The sequence below is a fragment of the Diabrotica virgifera genome, chromosome 4 (genome assembly GCF_917563875.1).
Source record: "Diabrotica virgifera virgifera chromosome 4, PGI_DIABVI_V3a".
NCBI classification, from domain to species: domain Eukaryota; kingdom Metazoa; phylum Arthropoda; class Insecta; order Coleoptera; family Chrysomelidae; genus Diabrotica; species Diabrotica virgifera.
Window position 1 is genome coordinate 162,516,672 of NC_065446.1, and position 22,221 is coordinate 162,538,892.

Sequence of the window (22,221 nt, forward strand, 5' to 3'; positions counted from 1 at the left end):
CAGAACGTGGTGGCTTAAAAATATCGCAGCTTTGCATTTGATGGTAGGGAAAGAGATAAGGAATAACTACAGGTGATCCAGAGATAATTTGACAATTTTTCCAGGTGTAAAAATAATTTTGATTTATGGATTGATCGTAGGTATTTGATATTTACTGCCATTGAATTATTTGATTTTTTTTTACCAATCGTACATTTGATATTTATTTTGAAATTTACTGATTGCATATTTGATATTTGTGGAGAAAATTTATTAAATTTGGGGAGAAATATTTGTCGTGTTCTGCAACTTATAGAGTGTTGTAAAATTTCACATTTGGCGGGGACAAAGAAAACAGTAACGAAAAGAAACAACATGTCGACCACAAGGAGGCAAAGCAAAATGCAAGAAAAGAGAGAAGAGGAAAAAATTGTTGAAGAAGGATTGGATAATGAAGGAGATACAACGATTATGGAGAGAAAAGAACAGGAATTAACAGGAATAGAGAAACTATTGCAACTGATGCAACTCCAGTCACAACAAATGGATAGAAATCAACAGGAAACAAAAAGGACAATGCAAGAAAATCAACAGGAATCAAAACGAGCCATGGAAGAAACACAAAGAGAAATATCACAGAGAATAGAACAGAAATTGGAAGAGAATGATGGCAAATTGGAAAAGCGTTTGGAAAAATATGAAAATGAAATGAAAGCCTGTTTAGAAAAAGTTAGAGAAGAAACAGAAAGGAAACTGGAGATGCAACGAGAAGAAATAGAAACTAAAATGAAGGATATTAAGAATGTGCAGAAGATGGAATTAGAACAGTTAGAAAGCAAATTTGAAAATGCAATACAAGAAGACAGGCGAGAAATAGAAGAAAAATTTAAGCAAAACGAAAAACAAATTGCGGAACTCAAGAATCAACAGAATTGTGGAAAAAGAAGGGAAATGATTATCCATGGTACAAGCGACGCGAAAATACAATTTGGCGGGGATATTAGAAAAACACACCCAGTACCATTTGTTAAAAATTTGAGAACCAAATTGCAACATATTAGATATTTTGACGACTGCAAAGAAACAATTAGAAACCATCTGAAAGAAGGAGCAGCGTTATGGTATGAAAGTAAAGAAGATGAGTTTGAAAATTGGACAGATTTCGAAAATAAATTTCTCAACTATTTCTGGGGGAAAGTTAAACAGAGGGAAATCAACCAAGAGCTACAGAATGGAAGATATCACGAGAAAATGGGAATATCGGAGGAAAGATATGCTTTGCAGATATATAACAATTCCAAATATCTAGACTACAAATACTCTACCGAACAACTGGTAGAAATGATAAGCAGACATTTCGAAGAAACGCTGGAGGACCACGTGATTTTGAGAAACTATCAAGATATTGATAGTTTGTGCCAATTCCTTCAAGTAAGGGAAGCAAAACGAAGAGAAATGCGAAACAGAAGACAACATGAACAATATAATGGACCGGCAAGAAGGTATCAATCAAATTATGACCAGAGAAACCGACATGCCCAATCAACAAACGAAGATAGGCCAAGAGAATACCAAAATTACAATAGACAACAAAATTATGATAACAGGAATCACGCAAAAAATAGAACATATGAAAATCACAACAGAAACAGAGATGCACAAAATCCTCCGACTAGGAATACGAACGAACAAAGGGACGGTAGAAACAATCAGAATTTCCAACGACAAAATAGAAGGGAGATGAATCATGTAACAATAGAAAACGAGGAAGAAGATATATGCAATGAATCCAGACAGGATTTTCAATAAAGCATCCACTGAACAAACATAAACAACTCTCCGGTATATTTTGTCATCCGAGAGAGTTTATACAGTTGGCGGGAAATGAAAGACAAAGTTCTAATTCCAATTTAATATTCTTAGATGCATTTATAAAACATAAAGCGATTAAAATTTTGATTGATTCTGGATCGGAGATACCGTTAATCAATAAGAAACTAGTAAAAGAATTAAATTTGGACAGATTTGTGTATAAAATTCCTAGGGTTGCTTTAGTGGGTGCAAACAACAAAAAATTGACGACAGTAAATGAAGGTTTGGGAGTGCGGATCAGAGTGGGAGACAAATACTATATTATGCAATGTGTGGTGATCGAAGATTTAAACCATGATATGATAGCGGGAATTGATGAATTGAGTGAAAAACATATCACCATAAATTTTTCGGAGAATAAACTGGAAATCAGAGCAGAACCAGACAACATAGAAGAAGAAACGGAAATAGAGAGGAAAATAATTGTTGAAAAGATAAATGAACAGGAAAAACATAAAGAAATCAATATGACTGTAGAGGAAAAACCGAAAGTACAAGAAAAAAATCAACCAGAAAAAAAAAAGAAGGAAGAAAAAGAAGAAGAGTTCAAAAAGAAAGAAGGAAAACACGGTGGATACAAGAGAAAGACAGGAAATCGAAGATACGGAAGAATTGTCGGCAATCGACGATAAAACAGAAAGGAAGCAGGAAGAAAAGGAAGTTCTCATAAGAGAAATGAAAGCAGTAGAAACATGGTGCTCGGGATACCAAATGGAAATTGAAGATAAAAAAAACAGAAGAAGAAATAAAGGATGAGGACAGAGAAGAAATGGCAATAATGGACGAGAATCCAGAATTTTATGAAGAAATATTATGGACAGTGAACACATGCGAACAAAATGAGGATGAAAGAAAATTAAAATGTGGAGAAAATATGGAAAAGGAAGTAGAGAAGATTCTAGAAAGTTATGGAGATTTGATTAATGAAGAAAGCCGAGTGGCTAAAAATTATGAACATTCTTTTAAAGTTAAAAACTTAGAAAATTTTAAATCCAAGACATATCCAATCCCGTATAAATACAGGCAAAGCGTCGGACAGGAAATTGAAAAAATGATCAAAGACAAGGTGATAGAAAGATGTGACTCTCCATATATCAACCCGATAGTATGCGTTAAAAAATCGAGTGGTGATTTGCGATTATGTTTAGATGCAAGAAACATTAATTCACACACAATCGCGCAATACGAAGCGCCTTTGAACATCGAAGCCATATTTGGACGAATCACAGGGTCACACATTTTTTCCAAAATCGATTTGAAACATAGTTTTTGGTTAATACCTTTGGCAGAGAAATGTCGAAATTATACCGCTTTTTCGATCGACGGAGTGGTATACCGATTTAGGGTGGTACCATTTGGCCTACAGAGTGCATGCGCTGCTTTGGTTCGCGCATTGAACACAATCTTAAATAGGCATGAAGAATTTGTTGTACATTACATAGATGATTTATTAATTTTCTCACCAGATATAACAAGCCATCTACGACATATTCACACTGTGCTAGAAGAACTGGATCAAGCGGGATTGAAATTAAATATTCAAAAGTGTCAGTTTTTCCAAAAGGAAATACTGTATTTAGGATTCAAATTAGACACAAAAGGGATTAGTCTTGCAGAAGATAGAATCGAAATTATAAATAACTACGCTAGGCCAACCAATTTAAAAACATTGCGGGGATTTTTGGGAATGGTAAACTATTTCAAAAAACTAATACCAGACATCAGCACAAAAGAAATACCGTTGATAGCATTACTTAAGAAAAATGTTAGGTGGAAATGGGGAACGGAACAAGAAATGGCTTTCAAAAATTTAAAAGGAGCTTTCTCCACAGCTGTAAGAGTACACCACCCAAGATATGATCAACCTTTCATTCTCCGGACCGATGCTTCCATAACAAAATTCGCAGGGGTGTTATCACAGATCCAAGACGATGTAGAGGTGCCAATCTGTTTTGTCTCCCGTGTAACCAAAACATATGAGAGAAAGTACAGCGTCACTGAATTAGAGTTCGCCAGTGTGTTATTTTGTGTAAATAAATTACGGTTTTACCTACTAGGGGCAAAATTCACCGTTGAAACAGACCATGCAGCTTTGGTACATATAATGAAAAATAGGCTGGTAAATAAGAGAATTCATAGGGGCATTCTTTTACTTCAAGAGTATGATTTTGAATTTAAATATATCAAAGGAACTGACAATATCTTGGCTGATGCATTGACGAGAGATAAACAATTCCGCAAAGAGGACCACAAAACTCTCCACGTTGGCATGAACATAATGAGAGAAGAAGCAGGCTTATTTTCTTTGGCTCAGATCAGGGAAAATCAGGAACAACTGGATGAAAGAGAAAAGCAAAGGGCCGAACAAGAAGATAACTTATATTTTAAGAGGGTCGATGGTAAAGAACTATATGTAATCACGGAACAGATGGCAAAAGAAGTTTTAGCAAAATTACACTGTGACAACGGACACATTGGAAGCAGGAAGGTGTGGCTTATGTTCAGGGAGAACTACATTTGTCGACAGGACTATACAATAGCCAAAGAGATGACTCGAAATTGCGAGACATGCCAAAAGTGTAAAAATAAGAATTTCAAAAACGAAAACATCACAAAAAACGTCATAGCTCGGAAGAAACTGGATATTGTCGCCATTGATATGTTGAGCGATTTAATAACGACAACACAGAGGAATAAACACATATTAGTTATGGTGGATGTTTTCTCAAAGTATTTAAAACTGTACCCATGTAGAACCACGAAAGGAGCTGAAATACTTCGGAAGATAGACGATTTTATCGAAACAGTGGGAAGACCAGACAATATTTTGTTGGACAATGCGACATACTTTAGGAATGACCGTTTTAAAGGGGAATTAAGAGAGAGAGGCATAAATACAAAATTTGTAAGCATCCGACATCCACAGAGCAACCCATCAGAGCGTTTTATACAAGAAGTCACAAAATTTCTAAGAATTGCTGCGGAAGAACATCATCGACATTGGGACAGAAAAGTGTTTGAAATAGAGACGTATTTGAACTGTGCACCAAATACGGTTACCAAGGAGACGCCTTTATATGTGATGAAAGGAACAATGCCTACGAGACCGTGGGAAGACACCGCCCCCAGACAATACGAAGAAGTGATCGAGGTGGTTCAACGAAGATTGAGACGAAGTGGAGAGAAATATCTCCAAAGGCAAGAGAGGACCCGAAGAAGAAGGCCGGTTACATTCCAGAAAGGGGATAAAGTTTTAGTGAGGGCACTGAGGGTGTCCAATTTACAAAATGGTATTTGTGCTAAATTGATGCCGGTATTTGAAGGTCCATATAGGGTCAATACGGAAAATGGGGTAAATAGTTATGAATTAGCGCATATAGAGACAGGCAAGATACGGGGTATTTTTAACATTCACGACATTTATAAGTATCATGAGTAGAGTTTGGTAACATAATGGAATAATTTGATCCTAAAAAAAACTTGTGTCATTTAAATAAATAACAGAATTTTTTCGGCAAATCAAATGGCGGGGAGTTGTTAAGATATGTAAAATTTGAATTAATATGGTTTCGATCTTAATATTTTAGAAAAGTTAAAACATATAATAAAAATATACCAAAATTCATTTCGAAGAAATGAAAGTCAATTATCTTTGGATGGCCGTAGGTAAACAAAATTTAAATAGGGATTAAGTATTTTCTTTGTACAGTTAGTATGATAAGAAAGTGGTTATGTGTTTGGACAATGAGACCGGGTTTCCCAAATGGACTTTTGCGGCGAGGGAACAATTGTATTTAGAAATTTAAATGAATGTAATCTTTGTTTAGATATTAAGAAAGAAAAAAAAAAAACCGATTGGCATGTAATTAGTTTTAGGAAATTTCTAATGGTAGGGAAAATTGGTGTTTGTTATCTGAAAGGTAGATGGGGATAAAATTGAGGAACTCGGATTGGTGAAGAAGGAAAAAGGAGGGGCTAGTTGTTTTGGACATATATTTTTTCACCCCCAAAAGGGGGTGAAAGTCACCCCCAGGGCAAAAGCACACGTCGGCACAATATCACCTTTTTTCTTTGACATGTAAGCTATGCGTGTGCCAAATTTCATGTCAATCCAAGCGGTTTTTTAAAATTTAGAGCAAAAACCGTGAAAGAATGGACTATAACGACTAACTGTTTAATCTCTCTTGAATTCATTTTTATTCGTTTTAATTTGGAGAAAGAGCCTTTCCCACTGCAGTTTGTTACTATCAGATATAGTAACGCCCAATGCTTAAAAATATTATCAGTGACATTTTTACAGACATTAGGAAAGATGTCTTCAATTTTGTTCTCTTTTAAAAGATGATTTTATTTCCAGAATACTATCAGTTCCTTCATTTTTACTTTGATTAATTTTCAAAAGCACTCTGTTAAATGCAGATATTCCATTTCTACTAAGCTATTTCTTGTTTACGTTTTCATAACAGATTTCAGCAAATTCTTTGCAACTTTGTCTCAATTCTTCGGAATTCATAGTTTTCAAGGGAAAAAAATAATCCAAAGGATTGACTAATGTTCTTATACGAACTTAACTGTTTTAGATGAACGCTCAGGGTATAAATTATGGAGATAAAGGTTTTTTACTCTGAATGTTTCTTTTCCATTCAGTTGGACTAATGGTGCAGAGTCATCCAAATAAAAGTCTGGTGTAAGCTTCTACGTCTGGTTCTTTGAAAAGTCTGTTTGAACGTCTGGTTTATTCAGGGCCGGCGATAACGGGCGGGCGCCCCTGTTTATGGGGCGCCGAAATAAGCTTTTTTCTGCTGGTGTTATACAAACTACTAATTTGAAAAAAATCGAAGGGAGCCTATGCAAGTTGTGCAGTCGGAATCTTATCGCCTAGCGCCGGGAATGGGTCTTTATAGTCAGATTCCTGATATTTTTCGTTGGCGGACGATTCGAAGTAATCAAATCTCTCCCTCTCCAGCTCTATTACCTGCATATCATAGTATCTGAAATGTACATTTTTTATATTTTTTTATTTTAAATATTATATTTCACATAGATATATTTTTTCTGTGCTTAGATAATCAGTACGGTTATGTTTTAGTAATCGAGTAGAGACTAGGGGGCCCAATCGATCGCGCGGCCCTGGACACGTGCCCAGTGTGCCCAGTGGAGAAGAAGGGCTTGCTTACAGAAGATGCCATAAAACAATTAGAGGCGTTGTGGTGCTACCGTCGTATGTTGACGGTCTCATATATACACCACACAACTAACATAACTATTCTCCAAAGGCTAAGAAAAGACAAAGAAATTATTAACACCGTAAAGAGCAAAAAGTTGGTTTACTTCGGCCACATTATGCGTAATAATAAATACCGATTTCTACAGTTGATTCTGCACGGCAAGATTGAGGGCAAGAGAGGCCCTTTTTTGGAGGTGAGAATCTTCAAAAGACCGTCTGGGAAAGTGTCCCAGGTGTGTCGGATTCAGTCCGACACGCTTCACCGCGTGCCGAGGCTGCCTGCCGACTAAACTCACCCCCTCTTTCTCCAGCCAACGGGTCTGGAACCGCACTTAGCGTGCATATCTGACCCGCCGACCTTACTCTCTTAACTTCCCTTTGGCACTTTTCGCGTGCATTCCATGAGTTGTTTGGCGGCCTCCTTGGCTCCCCCCTCCCGCAAGAGCCTCACGCCAGACCGGCCGGTGAAGCGACCGTCCGGCGCAACCCTCCCGCGGGTGGGCTGACCGGGCAAGAGAGGCCCTGGACGTATATCCTGACTGGTCAATCTTAGGAAGTGGACTGGTCTTACGTGAACTGATCTATTTCGAGCTGCTGTGAATAGAATAAGATGGTTCAATGCGGTCTGCGATCACTAATTTCTCCAAAAGATAGGAACCTTTAGAAGAAGAGGACAATTAGTATATTATGTTATATTTATGAGCCGCCCTTCCATACTTCTTGTCAGAACACAGATTTATTTACAGCAGTCAATAACACAATATACGGTGTGGTTATCAGAACCGGTCTGCATGATTATTTTGTAAGCAAATATAAACAACATTTTATTTTATAATCATTTATGTATTTATTTTTGATTTATTGTTAATATTCAAATATTTAACATTAGTATTCAAATATGTAAATAAAAAAGTAAAAAATATATTGTAAACCTAAATCAGTCTGTGTTTAATGTTAAACAAACTCCTTGTAGTACCCAGTGGCTAATATGGTCAGTGGTTCTTAAGTCAGCTTCGAAAACTAAACCTACACCCATAGCGTTTCTTCGTTGGGAAGTGGTATAGACAGGTGTTCTGAAAGTATTCTGCAACTTAAGTCTGTAGGCTTCGATGGGGACTACTGCCAAAACTGGTAGCTTCTCGATCAATACCTTGGGTGCTGATTGTTTTAGATAATTGTTTTCGACATCCCAGGAAGCTCCTTCCAGGTAAAGTCCGTGGACAAGGCAATTTCCCTAAAAAAGTTCACCTATTGTAAGCTCTATCTGTCACATCTTAGCGATCTTTTTTTATATTAATACACTCACCGGCACGAAAAGCGGGCTCCCTTATAATTTCCAATGAAATTACTCTGATATATTGATTTTTTTCTGGTTCCTTTTTACAAATTTATCTTTTAGAGGAACATCTTTTAAATTGACATTTTCCAGATATGGTTAGAAAATCTCAACAATGTTAAAGTAAGGTATCATTTTATACTGAGTTCGGTCTTATACGAAGGTTACGTACTTTCAATTGTTACTAGGATATTTCTGTTTACTGATGTCAAAGGTTGCAGCAGTTACAAACTGATCCCTTAAGAATTCTCTTAGATACGCCTATGCCTCTAGACGTAGCGTTCTGGCAGCGGAGAGAGGCTCTTTGTGGATCGTTTTCATCGGATCGAACGAAGCGATCGATGAAATAAAATTTAGTTTGGGCCAAAAACTCATATAGACGTAGAGCTAGAGCCGAAAAATCATCGTCACAAGTAATATGGAGTTTTTCCTGTGAAATGTGTCCATTGTATATTGACAATTATGACCCCTTTCAGGCTGACACCTCATTGGATACAGGAAGTAGCAATAAGGGATGAAAGGGGAAAGTTAGTGCGGTCATTAAAGGTTTTCACCTCCTATTTTGTTAAACCTCCATCGATTTGCATGAAAATTGGTGACTAGTTAGAGCATACCTCAAGAAACAAAACTGATTTGGTGTCACTTGCACTTTTACCCTGGTGGTGAATACCACCCCTTCCCGCGGGTGAAAACTATTTTATTAAAAATAACCCCACAAATCGATAGAGGGGCAAATTTTTAGTAAAATTTGTTATATCATGTCATTAAAATAAATCAATACTTTTTGAGTTATTAAAGATCAAAGATTTGTCTATTTAAGAGCATATGCGTGAAGTTACGGATGATAAAAAGAACATGTTAATTAATTGTATGTTAGTAAAATATTATTTTTATATTATTTCGATATTTAATTGTATTTTTTTTTCATTATAAACTGAATATGTCCAGAAACTGGGGGTGTCCAATAATGGGTACATTTGACATATTCGAATACACTTTTGCTAAATTTATAATATCGAAATAATATAAAAATAATATTTTAGTAACATACAGTTAATTAATATGTTGTTTTTATCATCCGTAACTTCACGCATGTGCTCTTAAACACACAAATCTTTGATCTTTAATAACTCAAAAAGTATTGATTTATTTTAATAACATGATATAACAAATTTTACTTATAATTTGTCCTTCTATCGATTTGTGGGGTTATTTTTAATAAAATCGTTTTCACCCCCGAGAAGGGGTGGTATCCACCCCCAGGGTAAAAGTGCAAATTGACACCAAATCATTTTTATTTCCTGAGGAAGCTACGATTTCAACAGCGTCCAGCCATTGTGTTCTGTGCCAGTTTTAGTTTTCGTGCTCGCGTATCAGTGTATGTGAGCATCTCACCGGTAAACAAGCTAATGTGTGTGTGTCGTGATGCTTTGGTCACTGGACCTTACAGCTCTCTGTCATTGTAAAGACAAAATATTTTACTTATTGTTTTCATTGTAAAACAGATTGTAAAAAATCTTAGATGTTAATAAAAAAATTAAAAAAAAATTTCCTGAGGTATGTTCTAACTAGTCACCAATTTTCATGCAAATCGATGGATGTTTAACAAAATAGGAGGTGAAAACCTTTAAAGACTACACTAACTTTCCCCTTTCATCCCTTATTGCTACTTCCTGTATCCACTGAGGGGTGAGCCTGAAAGGGGTCATAATTATCAATATACAATAGGCACATTTCACATGCCAAACTCCATATTACTTATGACGATGATTTTTCGGCTCTATCTCTTAGACTGATAGAACGCAGATCTATTTTCTTTGGAGTGGACGAATATGAGCCTCAAAAAAGGGGAGTATCATCGAATATTATAGAGAGAAAGTAAACTAAAACATCAGCTTTATCCATAGTAGTAATGCTCATTTTTGTAAGTTTGTATAAAGAAAAGTTTTTTTTATTTTCCTACCTAAAACATACTTAAAACCCTATATCAGCATGCCAATTGTTGATAAAAGTTACAATAAAAAATATGTGTGATTCGAGAATGTTATCAAAAATTAAAGGGGTGCCCGTTTTTCGTGCCGCGCCGGTGAGTATAGTAACAACTTATTCAATAATTCTTGTTTGTCGCTATAACCTTACAAAGATTTTCTATAACGATATAAATTGGTTTTGATTAGAAAGGTAATTTTTGTGGTGTTTCAACTTCTATTGAACTCTTTAATAACCAAACAATCAAAGGACAATCAAAGTGACTTACTTGTTGGGGTCGAAGAACAACATCAGCTGGATCTACGTGTTCGGTAACAGAAGTATACAAGGTAGATCTATCCAATGGCCAGTTATGTAATCGACAAGATATTTGAACCAAAGCAGCTAAATAAGTTTCAGGAATGTGTAAACCAGATATCCAGAGTACTGTAGGTTCACCGGTTGTAGACTGAAACAAAGTTATTTCTATTTTGAGATGGAACTTTCAACTTCTACGATTTCTACAAATTGTACAAATTCTAACCCGCATTTAGTTTTCATTTAAAACTTTTTAAATGCCTACAAAATCTGGATAAATATTCTAATAATAATAAGATACTCTTACTATATTATTCTATATAAACTTAACCGCAAAAATTTTGCACCGAAAGAAATAGTGCTCATTTTAAAAGTTTATTTTCTCGTGAAAGGAATCCGCTATTTTTTATTATTATAGATTATTCTTTCGTATTTACACTGTTGGGCAAATGTTTACTTAAACCTATTTTATCGAAACTATCTCATATGTATAAGTTTTAAGTTTGTGAAAACTGTCATTGTAGATATCAGTACGTGAAGGATTTAAAGTGCGCGTGAGGTAACAATGTATTCTAAATGGAATTTACTTTTTCGAACTTTTTTTGACACACTTTCATATAATCAAATATCCTTAACTTTTGCGTTGTCATGGTGATGAAATGTGAGCAATAAATTACAACAAAAGATGTGACAGTTTTGTGGTTTAAAAGAAGTTTAAACTTTTAAATGTCCAAGTTCTAAAAATTGTTGAATAGAAATGTATTCCAATGACGAAGAGTTGCAGTTTTTTTATGTGTTTATCGTAGATAAAATATTCTATGTAACTGTGTGTGAAGTACTTTTTGTGCACTTACGCGATGTATACCACTCGCACCGCTCGTGCTCTAAACATCGCGTGCATGTGCATAGAGCATACTTCACGAACTGTTTCATAAATAACTATTTTGAGCTTATACCGGGTGGAAGAAAAGAAATATTTTTCTTATGGTAAATTTGAGACATCCTGTAGGAAGAACAAGGTGCAAGAATGGGTATACATCAAAATCGTGTTGTACTATTATTAGACCGGTCTAGTTAGACTCAAAAATAAGAGTGAAGTTACAATAATTACTATCCAGCGGAAAATTGTCAGGATTCTTCAAAATACCATCATAAATGAAATCTAAAAAGTCCTCATAAATCCGACCAGAGCTAAAAAATTTACGCGGGGTCAAAGATCACCAAATATGGTTTTTAGCGATTTTCAGCGAAACGGTAAGTTTTATCATAAAATTAGTTCTAACAAAAAATGTAGGTTAGATAATTATCTATAAAAAATATCTTAATACTTTTTTTCGTAAGAGCCACCATTTTTGAGATACAACGATTCAAAGAGTTGAAAGAGTTCTAATCGTCATAATATAATATGTATTAGTAAACCACGTATATAATACATCATTGAAGCTGTAATACAAGTAAACATATTATTCTATCGGCAACTTAACTTATATTACACATAATAATATAAGATATTATAAATATGATAATGTTTCTACTATACAGCTTGCGGTCTACTTTGGGATGCAATGTACAGTTGAGTCCGCGAGTCTTTACCCGTGCGTCATCATTTAAAGCATACGAAATAAGTCGGAAATCTATTTCACGCAACAACAGCTGACAGAAAGTGGCTACTGTTCCGATTACGGGTTTTATTATAAAATTTGACGTTATCAAATATATAGAATGTCAAATGTTAATTTTGCTTCAAAATTTTTGTGCAGAACTACAGCTACATTTGAAGTAGCTTAATAAATTCTTTTATTATTATTGATTAATAAATAAATAAACAATTTATAAAAAAATTTAATAACATATTTTATTTTTGTTATTTTATTCACTTTGACGGAAATCTAAACACATTCATTTCTTTACTGTGTGAATGACGTTTTAAATATATTTTTGTATGTTTTAAATATTAATTACCAAAATATAATTATTTACTTTAAAATTTCAAAGCCCAATATAAAATTAGTTGTGAAAACAACTGTTTGTGTAATATAAAGAAACTTCAAAACGCAAAAATTCGACAAAAACCGCAAAAAATTCAACTGACTGACAGCCACAAATGTAAACAAAGCAGAAACGTCAAAAAATTGTGCTTAAAATATGAAAACATACCGAATCGTCTTTTTTTGTACCTATCTCTTTTCAATGCACTGAGTCTAGATGGTTCATAAAAATAACATGTGTTTTTACTTAATAACAAACGGCAGCTGGTTTGTCATGAGTTTCATGCGTGGAAGAGAATGATGTTAGATAAAAAGTATGTGTTTTATCGCGCCAGGTATTAATGACGCACGGGTAAAGACTCGCGGACTCAACTGTATAAGCTGTATTATATAACAGTACCAACAAAAAAATCTTTACAAAGTGAATGTAACCCGAAAATGATAAGAATATTATTTTAATTTTACGGCTTACTCCCAACAAAAATAATAAATTGATATGACAAAGTATTAAGTTGTAATAATTCTTCTTACTTATGCGTCTTATTCAATTTGTAAAGATGGGTTTTGTAGGAACAAACACGTTCTATCGGTACGTCGGCTAATCTAATCACCCTACCCATTGTTTTCTCAGAAGGGTTTGAACATAATAATGAAAGCCAATTTTCTAGGCAAAATGTTTATTGCGAAGTACTAATAAACATTTCAATATACAATAAACTTTACGAAAATTTAGTTTGTTTACTATTATGCAGGTTACACATTTATCTTCCTGGGTGGCGAAATCCTTCAGATAGATGACACCCTCGAGGTATTAATTAGTCCTGAGTACTACTCCGGAGTGATAATACGTGTTAAACCTATATTACTTGAATGTGCTGAAGTTTAAAATAAACTGATTCAACTCCACAAGAAGTTATTTCCAACGGAATTAGCTTTCTTCTCTCTATGTATGGAGCACCTAAAAAAATTACGTGCGTAGATAAGTTTCGATATGCATGTTTCTTTAAAAATACTCGGAATAAAAAACAAGTGCAATTATCTTGTCTTCCTCCAACCTCAGCGGCTACTCATCAACATCTTTTTCGGGTATATTACCAAGTTCAAATGTGGCTTGGTTATCAGCTCCAAAAGACTGGGGATGGAAATTAGTCGATAGAACCAATTCAAACTTTACTCCCACCTGCGCCGGAAAAACTCCTCCACACAATCTTTTGCAACTGTAAAAAGGGATGTAGCGCTAAATGTGGTTGCAAAAAAGTTGGACTGTTTTGTTCGGTAGCATGAACTAATTTGTCAAAACCGGTCGTGCTCCAATGTTGAATCACCAACAATTGAGGATTCATTTGATTCTATCGAGAAGTCATACGATGTGTCATTATTGGGGCAATTTACTTGCGCCCAGGATGAACAACAAGAAGAAGAAGTAGAAGGTGAAGAAGAAGAAGAAGAAGAACAAGAAGAGGAAGCAGAAGTATTAAAAAATTATGAACCAGCTAAATAAATTGCTCTTTTTTTTAATTTTTACCGCTTTTTTCATAACTTTTATCAATTTTAACTCTTGACAATTATTATTATTCAATAGATTCAAATTATACAGAATCATAACAAATCCGTGGAATAGGCTTACTGGGGAAACCTTACTGGTTAAAAACACGCGCTAAGTACACTACCTCCAAGGTGGTGTGGAAATGTGTGCGCATATTATGACTATTACAACTTTTTGAATCGTTGTATCTCAAAAACGGTGGCTCTTAGGAAAAAAAGTAAAGTTAGTATAAAAAAACATTTTTATAGATAATTAACTAATCTACATTTTTTGGAACTAATTTTATGATCAAACTTACCGTTTCGCTGAAAATCACTAAAAACTATATTTGGTGACCTTTGACCCCGCGTAAATTTTTTAGCTCGGGTCGGATTTAGGAGGACTTTTTAGATTTCATTTATGATGGTACATTGAACAATCATGCCAATTTTGAGCTTGATGGTAATTTTTTAACCTCGGATGTGTAAGTTGAACGGAGTATATATTTTGTAAACATTTTGTTTTCTGAATGTCCATGATATCTTTAAAAACGAAGAAAATAGACGGTTTTATTCTTTAATATCAGGTTTTCTGGCTGAATTGCTAATAGTCTAAGAGCTAGTAAACCCTCCGACTAACGGTCTTCCTGTAAGGCTAGAAATTTGTACAGTGATAATTCATAGCACACCAAGGGTAAAAACCATGACCTAGCAGGCATCAGCCCTGCACGTGTATCTACCAGGTGAATCTAACAGTGCATAGTTTAGGGGGAAAATAAACTTTCTCCTGTAAAATTAAAATTTAAGTATGTGTTTGAGTAAGTCATTTAGAAGAAATGTGTACAATGACAGACGATTCTGAACAGCATAACACCTTGCCAGGCGAGGGGAAAGATTAGGGGTTTTTCCTAAAATAATTTTTTTTTTTCATCGAACAAAGTTTCCTTTAGGATTTTTGAATCATTCCAAACAGAAAAGGTCTTTAGTGATTTTTCTCTAAGGTTAATAGTTTTTGTTATATAAGCGAATAAAAATTTAGAAAACTGCGAAATCGGCCATTTTTAAAAAATCGGCCGATTTTTTAAAAAATCGAAAACTGCGAAATCGGCCTAAATCGGAGATTTAACTTAAAATTTCAATGTTGCCAAGGTAGGTAGATATTCTTTAAACATTGATTGATCAAATCCCGAAGAGTTTTTTGCAATACAATATCGAAAACCCCTTTGTTTTTTAATTGCTAATCAAGCGGGCGCGACACTGTAGTATGCTTCTTTTCATGAGCATTTTTCAGTGCGTCACAAATGATAGAAAAAAAGGCAAGGAAAAAGGCAAGGAAAAAAGGTATGGCATAAGTCCGTGATAATATACATTTTAGTGACATGCCATTTTAGTTATATCTGACAGTTGTCACATTTTATTTGCAATTTGGCATAAAAACAAATCAATATTGTTTATTGCATTTATAAAATGGTATTTTCTTTAATTTGTATAGTCTTATAAATTGTACAGATTATACTCGTAGATATATTATATAAATTTTTAAATAATTTTTTTTTTCGATTATAGCGCCATCTATTGACAAATAGAATAAATGTTATAAACGTCACCGGCGAAATGTAATCACCGACGTGAGTTTTTTTCTGTCACATGCAATTTAATTCGTTAGAAAGAAATCGAAAAACTGTGACGCACTGAAAGATCCTCATGAAAAAAAGCATATAAGTGAGGAGTGAGTTTGAGTTTGCATAAATTCAGTATCTCGAGAATGGACAAATCTGAAGAAAAATCCTCGAACGGGTCGATTTTTATTCTTAAATTAAGATTTTTTGGCATAAATATAATAGTAGTGACGTCATCCATCTGGGCGTGATGACGTAATCGATGATTCTTTTAAATGAGAGCAGGGGTTGTGTGATAGCTCATTTAAAAGAATATTTAATTCGCTATTCAGTAATATAAACATTAACATAATTATTTATACAGGGTATACAAAAACATTTTTTCTTCTTTTTGTCTAAATTAATTTAATAAAATTTTTTTGTACACACTGTATAAATAATTATGATAATAAAATGTATACCATTTTTATTCAGTAGCAATGCGAAGGCCAAACAATCCTACTTTTCAATTAGAATACGGAGTGCAGTCCAGTCCCTTGAACCGCGATTTTCGGCTCTTATTGGAGCCTTCATCGGAAGGAACGTAGGCACTGTTCTCCATATTTTAACTGATTCGTATCGAGAGGTTTTCCCACCCATTGCAACTGAAGTGATGATAGTAGGTGGCTAGCGCCATCTGGCATTGAAAAACGAAGTAGTTTTCAATCCTAATAGTAAATTATTAATATTGAAAATATTACTAAAAGATTTTTAAATTGAAAAACTTATTGGTACATTTCCCTGGTGACACCTCCAAGACTTCTACAATTTGCAAGTCAAATGGATGCTGCAGTGAAGACGAGAGGGAAGGAATTCTACACTATGCAATTCACATCCCCCGTCTGCAGCTGGTAAAGTTCCAACGGAAAAATGCACCTAGTTACTCTACGGAGTAATACGACTATAAAATAAAAATGTATACCATTTTTATTCAGTTGCAATGCGAAGGCAAAACAATCCTACTTTTCAATTAGAATACGGAGTGCATTCTAATTGAAAAGCAGGATTGTTTTGCCTTCGCATTGCAACTAAATAAAAATGGTATACATTTTTATTTTATAGTCGTATTACTCCGTAGAGTAACTAGGTGCATTTTTCCGTTGGAACTTTACCAGCTGCAGACGGGGGATGTGAATTGCATAGTGTAGAATTCCTTCCCTCTCGTCTTCACTGCAGCATCCATTTGACTTGCAAATTGTAGAAGTCTTGGAGGTGTCACCAGGGAAGTGTACCAATAAGTTTTTCAATTTAAAAATCTTTTAGTAATATTTTCAATATTAATAATTTACTATTAGGATTGAAAACTACTTCATTTTTCAATGCCAGATGGCGCTAGCCACCTACTATCATCACTTCAGTTGCAATGGGTGGGAAAACCTCTCGATACGAATCAGTTAAAATATGGAGAACAGTGCCTACGTTCCTTCCGATGAAGGCTCCAATAAGAGCCGAAAATCGCGGTTCAAGGGACTAGACTGCACTCCGTATTCTAATTGAAAAGTAGGACTGTTTTGCCTTCGCATTGCAACTGAATAAAAATGGTATACATTTTTATTTTATAGTCGTATTACTCCGTAGAGTAACTAGGTGCATTTTTTCCGTTGGAACTTTACCAGCTGCAGACGGGGGATGTGAATTGCATAGTGTAGAATTCCTTCCCTCTCGTCTTCACTGCAGCATCCATTTGACTTGCAAATTGTAGAAGTCTTGGAGGTGTCACCAGGGAAGTGTACCAATAAGTTTTTCAATTTAAAAATCTTTTAGTAATATTTTCAATATTAATAATTTACTATTAGGATTGAAACTACTTCGTTTTTTTAATTATGATAATGTTTATATTACTGAATAGAAAATTAAATAACCTTTCAAATTAGCTATCACACAACCCCTACTCTCATTTAAAAAAATCATCGATTCCGTCATCACGCCCAGATGGATGACGTCACTAGTATTATATATATGCCAAAAACTCCTAATTTAAGAATAAAAATCGACCTGTCTGAGGATTTCTCTTCAGATTTGCCCATTCTCGAGATAATGAATTTATGCAAACTCAAACGTCCTCACTCATCCTACACTGTCGCGCCCGCTTGATTAGCAATTAAAAAACAAAGGGGTTTTCGATATTGTATTGCAAAAAACTCTTCGGCATCTCATCAATCAATGTTTAAAGAATATCTACCTACCTTGGCAACATTGAAATTTTTAGTTTAATCTCCGATTTAGGGTTAAAAATGGCCGATTTCACAATTTTCAAAATTTTTAATCGCTTATATTATAAAAACTATTAACCTAAGAGAAAAATCTCTTAAGACCTTTTCTGTTTGGAATGATTCGAAAACCTAAAAAAACTTTGTAGATGCAAAAACAATAATTTTAGGAAAAGCCCCTAATCTTTCCCCTCGCCTGGCAAGGTGTTATGCTGTTCAGAATCGTCTGTCATTGTACACATTTGTTCTAAATGACTTACTCAAACACATACTTAAATTTAAATTTTACAGGAGAAAGTTTATTTTTCCCCTAAACTATGCACTGTTAGATTCACCTGGTAGATACACGTGCAGGGCTGATGCCTGCCAGGTCATGGTTTTTACCCTTGGTGTGCTATGCATTATCACTGTACAAATTTCTAGCCTTACAGGAAGACCGTTAGTCGGAGGGTTCACTAGCTCTTAGACTATTAGCAATTCAGCCAGAAAACCTGATATTAAAGAATAAAACCGTCTATTTTCTTCGTTTTTAAAGATATCATGGACATTCAAAAAACAAAATGTTTACAAAATATATACTCCGGTCAACTTACACATCCGAGGTTAAAAAATTACCATCAAGCTCAAAATTGGCAGGATTGTTCAATGTACCATCATAAATGAAATCTAAAAGTCCTCCTAAATCCGACCCGAGCTAAAAAATTTACGCGGGGTCAAAGGTCACCAAATATAGTTTTTAGTGATTTTTAGCGAAACGGTAAGTTTTATCATAAAATTACTTTCAAAAAATGTAGATTAGTTAATTATCTATAAAAATGTCTTTTTTTACCTAACTTTACTTTACTTTTCTTCCTAAGAGCCACCGTTTTTGAGATACAACGATTCAAAAAGTTGTAATCGTCATAATATGCGCACACATTTCCACACCACTTTGGAGTTAGTGTACTTAGCGCGTGTTTTTAACCAGTAAGGTTTCCCCAGTAAGCCTATTTCACGGATTTGTCATGATTCTGTTTAGTTTGAATCTATTGAATAATAATAATTGGCAAGAGTTAAAATTGATAAAAGTTATAAAAAAAGCGGTAAAAATTAAAAAAAAAATTTATTCAGCTGGTTCATAATTTTCTAATACTTCTGCTTCCTCTTCTTGTTCTTCTTCTTCTTCTTCTTCTTCACCTTCTAGTTCTTCTTCTTCTTGTTCATCCTGGGCGCAAGTAAATTGCCCCAATAATGACACATCGCATGACTTCTCGATAGAATCAAATGACTCCTCAATTGTTGGTGATTCAACATTGGATTACGACCGGTTTTGACAAATTAGTGCATGCTACCGAACAAAACAGTCCAACTTTTTTGCAACTACATTTAGCGCTACATCTCTTTTTACAGTTGCAAAACATTGTGTTGAGGAGTTTTTCCGGCGCAGGTGGGAGTAAAGTTTGAATTGGTTCTATCGACTAATTTCCATCCCCAGTCTTTTGGAGCTGATAACCAAGCCACATTTGAACTTGGTAATATACTCGAAAGAGATGTTGATGAGTAGCCGCTGAGGTTGGAGGAAGACAAGATAATTGCACTTGTTTTTTATTCCGAGTATTTTTAAAGAAACATGCATATCGAAACTTATCTACGCACGTAGTTTTTTTAGGTGCTCCATACATAGAGAGAAGAAAGCTAATTCCGTTGGAAATAACTTCTTGTGGAGTTGAATTAGTTTATTTTAAACTTCAGCACATTCAATTCATATAGGTTTAACACGTATTTTCACTCCGGAGTAGTACTCAGGACTAATTAATACCTCGAGGGTGTCATCTACCTGAAGGATTTCGCCACCCAAGAAGATAAATGTGTAACCTGCATAATAGTAAACAAACTAAATTTTCATAAAGTTTAATTTCTTCTAAATAACTTACTCAAATACATACTTAAATTTAAACTTTACAGGAGAAAGTTTATTTTTCCCCTAAACTATGCACTGTTAGATTCACCTGGTAGATACACGTGCAGGGCTAATGCCTGCCAGGTCATGGTTTTTACCCTTGGTGTGCTATGAATTATCACTGTACAAATTTCTAGCCTTACAGGAAGACCGTTAGTCGGAGGGTTCACTAGCTCTTAGACTATTAGCAATTCAGCCAGAAAACCTGATATTAAAGAATAAAACCGTCTATTTTCTTCGTTTTTAAAGATATCATGGACATTCAAAAAACAAAATGTTTACAAAATATATACTCCGGTCAACTTACACATCCGAGGTTAAAAAATTACCATCAAGCTCAAAATTGGCAGGATTGTTCAATGTACCATCATAAATGAAATCTAAAAGTCCTCCTAAATCCGACCCGAGCTAAAAAATTTACGCGGGGTCAAAGGTCACCAAATATAGTTTTTAGTGATTTTCAGCGAAACGGTAAGTTTTATCATAAAATTAGTTTCAAAAAATGTAGATTAGTTAATTATCTATAAAAATGTCTTTTTTTACCTAACTTTACTTTACTTTTTTTCCTAAGAGCCACCGTTTTTGAGATACAACGATTCAAAAAGTTGTAATCGTCATAATATGCGCACACATTTCCACACCACCTTGGAGTTAGTGTACTTAGCGCGTGTTTTTAACCAGTAAGGTTTCCCCAGTAAGCCTATTTCACGGATTTGTCATGATTCTGTTTAGTTTGAATCTATTGAATAATAATAATTGGCAAGAGTTAAAATTGATAAAAGTTATAAAAAAAGCGGTAAAAATTAAAAAAAAAATTTATTCAGCTGGTTCATAATTTTCTAATACTTCTGCTTCCTCTTCTTGTTCTTCTTCTTCTTCTTCACCTTCTAGTTCTTCTTCTTCTTGTTCATCCTGGGCGCAAGTAAATTGCCCCAATAATGACACATCGCATGACTTCTCGATAGAATCAAATGAATCCTCAATTGTTGGTGATTCAACATTGGATTACGACCGGTTTTGACAAATTAGTGCATGCTACCGAACAAAACAGTCCAACTTTTTTGCAACCACATTTAGCGCTACATCCCTTTTTACAGTTGCAAAACATTGTGTTGAGGAGTTTTTCCGGCGCAGGTGGGAGTAAAGTTTGAATTGGTTCTATCGACTAATTTCCATCCCCAGTCTTTTGGAGCTGATAACCAAGCCACATTTGAACTTGGTAATATACTCGAAAAAGATGTTGATGAGTAGCCGCTGAGGTTGGAGGAAGACAAGATAATTGCACTTGTTTTTTTTCCGAGTATTTTTAAAGAAACATGCATATCGAAACTTATCTACGCACGTAGTTTTTTTAGGTGCTCCATACATAGAGAGAAGAAAGCTAATTCCGTTGGAAATAACTTCTTGTGGAGTTGAATTAGTTTATTTTAAACTTCAGCACATTCAATTCATATAGGTTTAACACGCATTTTCACTCCGGAGTAGTACTCAGGACTAATTAATACCTCAAGGGTGTCATCTACCTGAAGGATTTCGCCACCCAGGAAGATAAATATGTAACCTGCATAATAGTAAACAAACTAAATTTTCATAAAGTTTAATTTCTTCTAAATAACTTACTCAAATACATACTTAAATTTAAACTTTACAGGAGAAAGTTTATTTTTCCCCTAAACTATGCACTTTTCGATTCACCTGGTAGATACACGTGCAGGGCTGATGCCTGCCAGGTCATGGTTTTTAGCCTTGGTGTGCTATGAATTATCACTATACAAATTTCTAGCCTTACAGGAAGACCGTTAATCGGAGGGTTAACTAGCTCTTAGACTATAATGTTGATGCCATTAAAAAACATGTGTTTTTACTGAAAAAATAGACTAAATTAACAATAAAAATAAACAACAGTTAACAACACTTTAAAAACAGAAAATCACATAACGTGAACAGTTGTGATCGGCACTTATAAGAGTTGTACTCTGTGATGTTTTGGGGTGGAATTTTCTTGACAGCAAGAACGGATTTGGTGTCGTTACTCAATATTTTCTTCTTCTTCTTATGCAATCCACTAATGGATGTTCGCGATCACGTTTGACCATTTTTCTCTATCCCTTGCAGTATGTATTAGGTCTCCTATGTTTCTTAGTCCTGTCCATTGTTTGACATTACGGAGCCATGACATTTTCTCCTGCCCACTCCGCTTCT

At 34.7% G+C, this 22,221-nt stretch overlaps 1 protein-coding gene across 1 annotated transcript in view; it reads right to left on the bottom strand.

Annotated features, from left to right (window-relative positions):
* Nucleotides 1-7,900: 7,900 nt before the first annotated feature.
* LOC114336768 (dynein axonemal heavy chain 10) overlaps nucleotides 7,901-22,221 on the bottom strand; it is an 863,661-nt gene continuing 849,340 nt past the window's right edge. The window contains exons 63-64 of the mRNA XM_050648469.1: nucleotides 10,672-10,851; nucleotides 7,901-8,312 (exon numbers count right to left, since the gene is read on the bottom strand). Of these exons, the coding sequence (XP_050504426.1) occupies nucleotides 8,016-8,312; nucleotides 10,672-10,851 (477 nt within the window). The 3' untranslated portion in view covers nucleotides 7,901-8,015. The remainder of the gene's footprint in view (nucleotides 8,313-10,671; nucleotides 10,852-22,221) is intronic.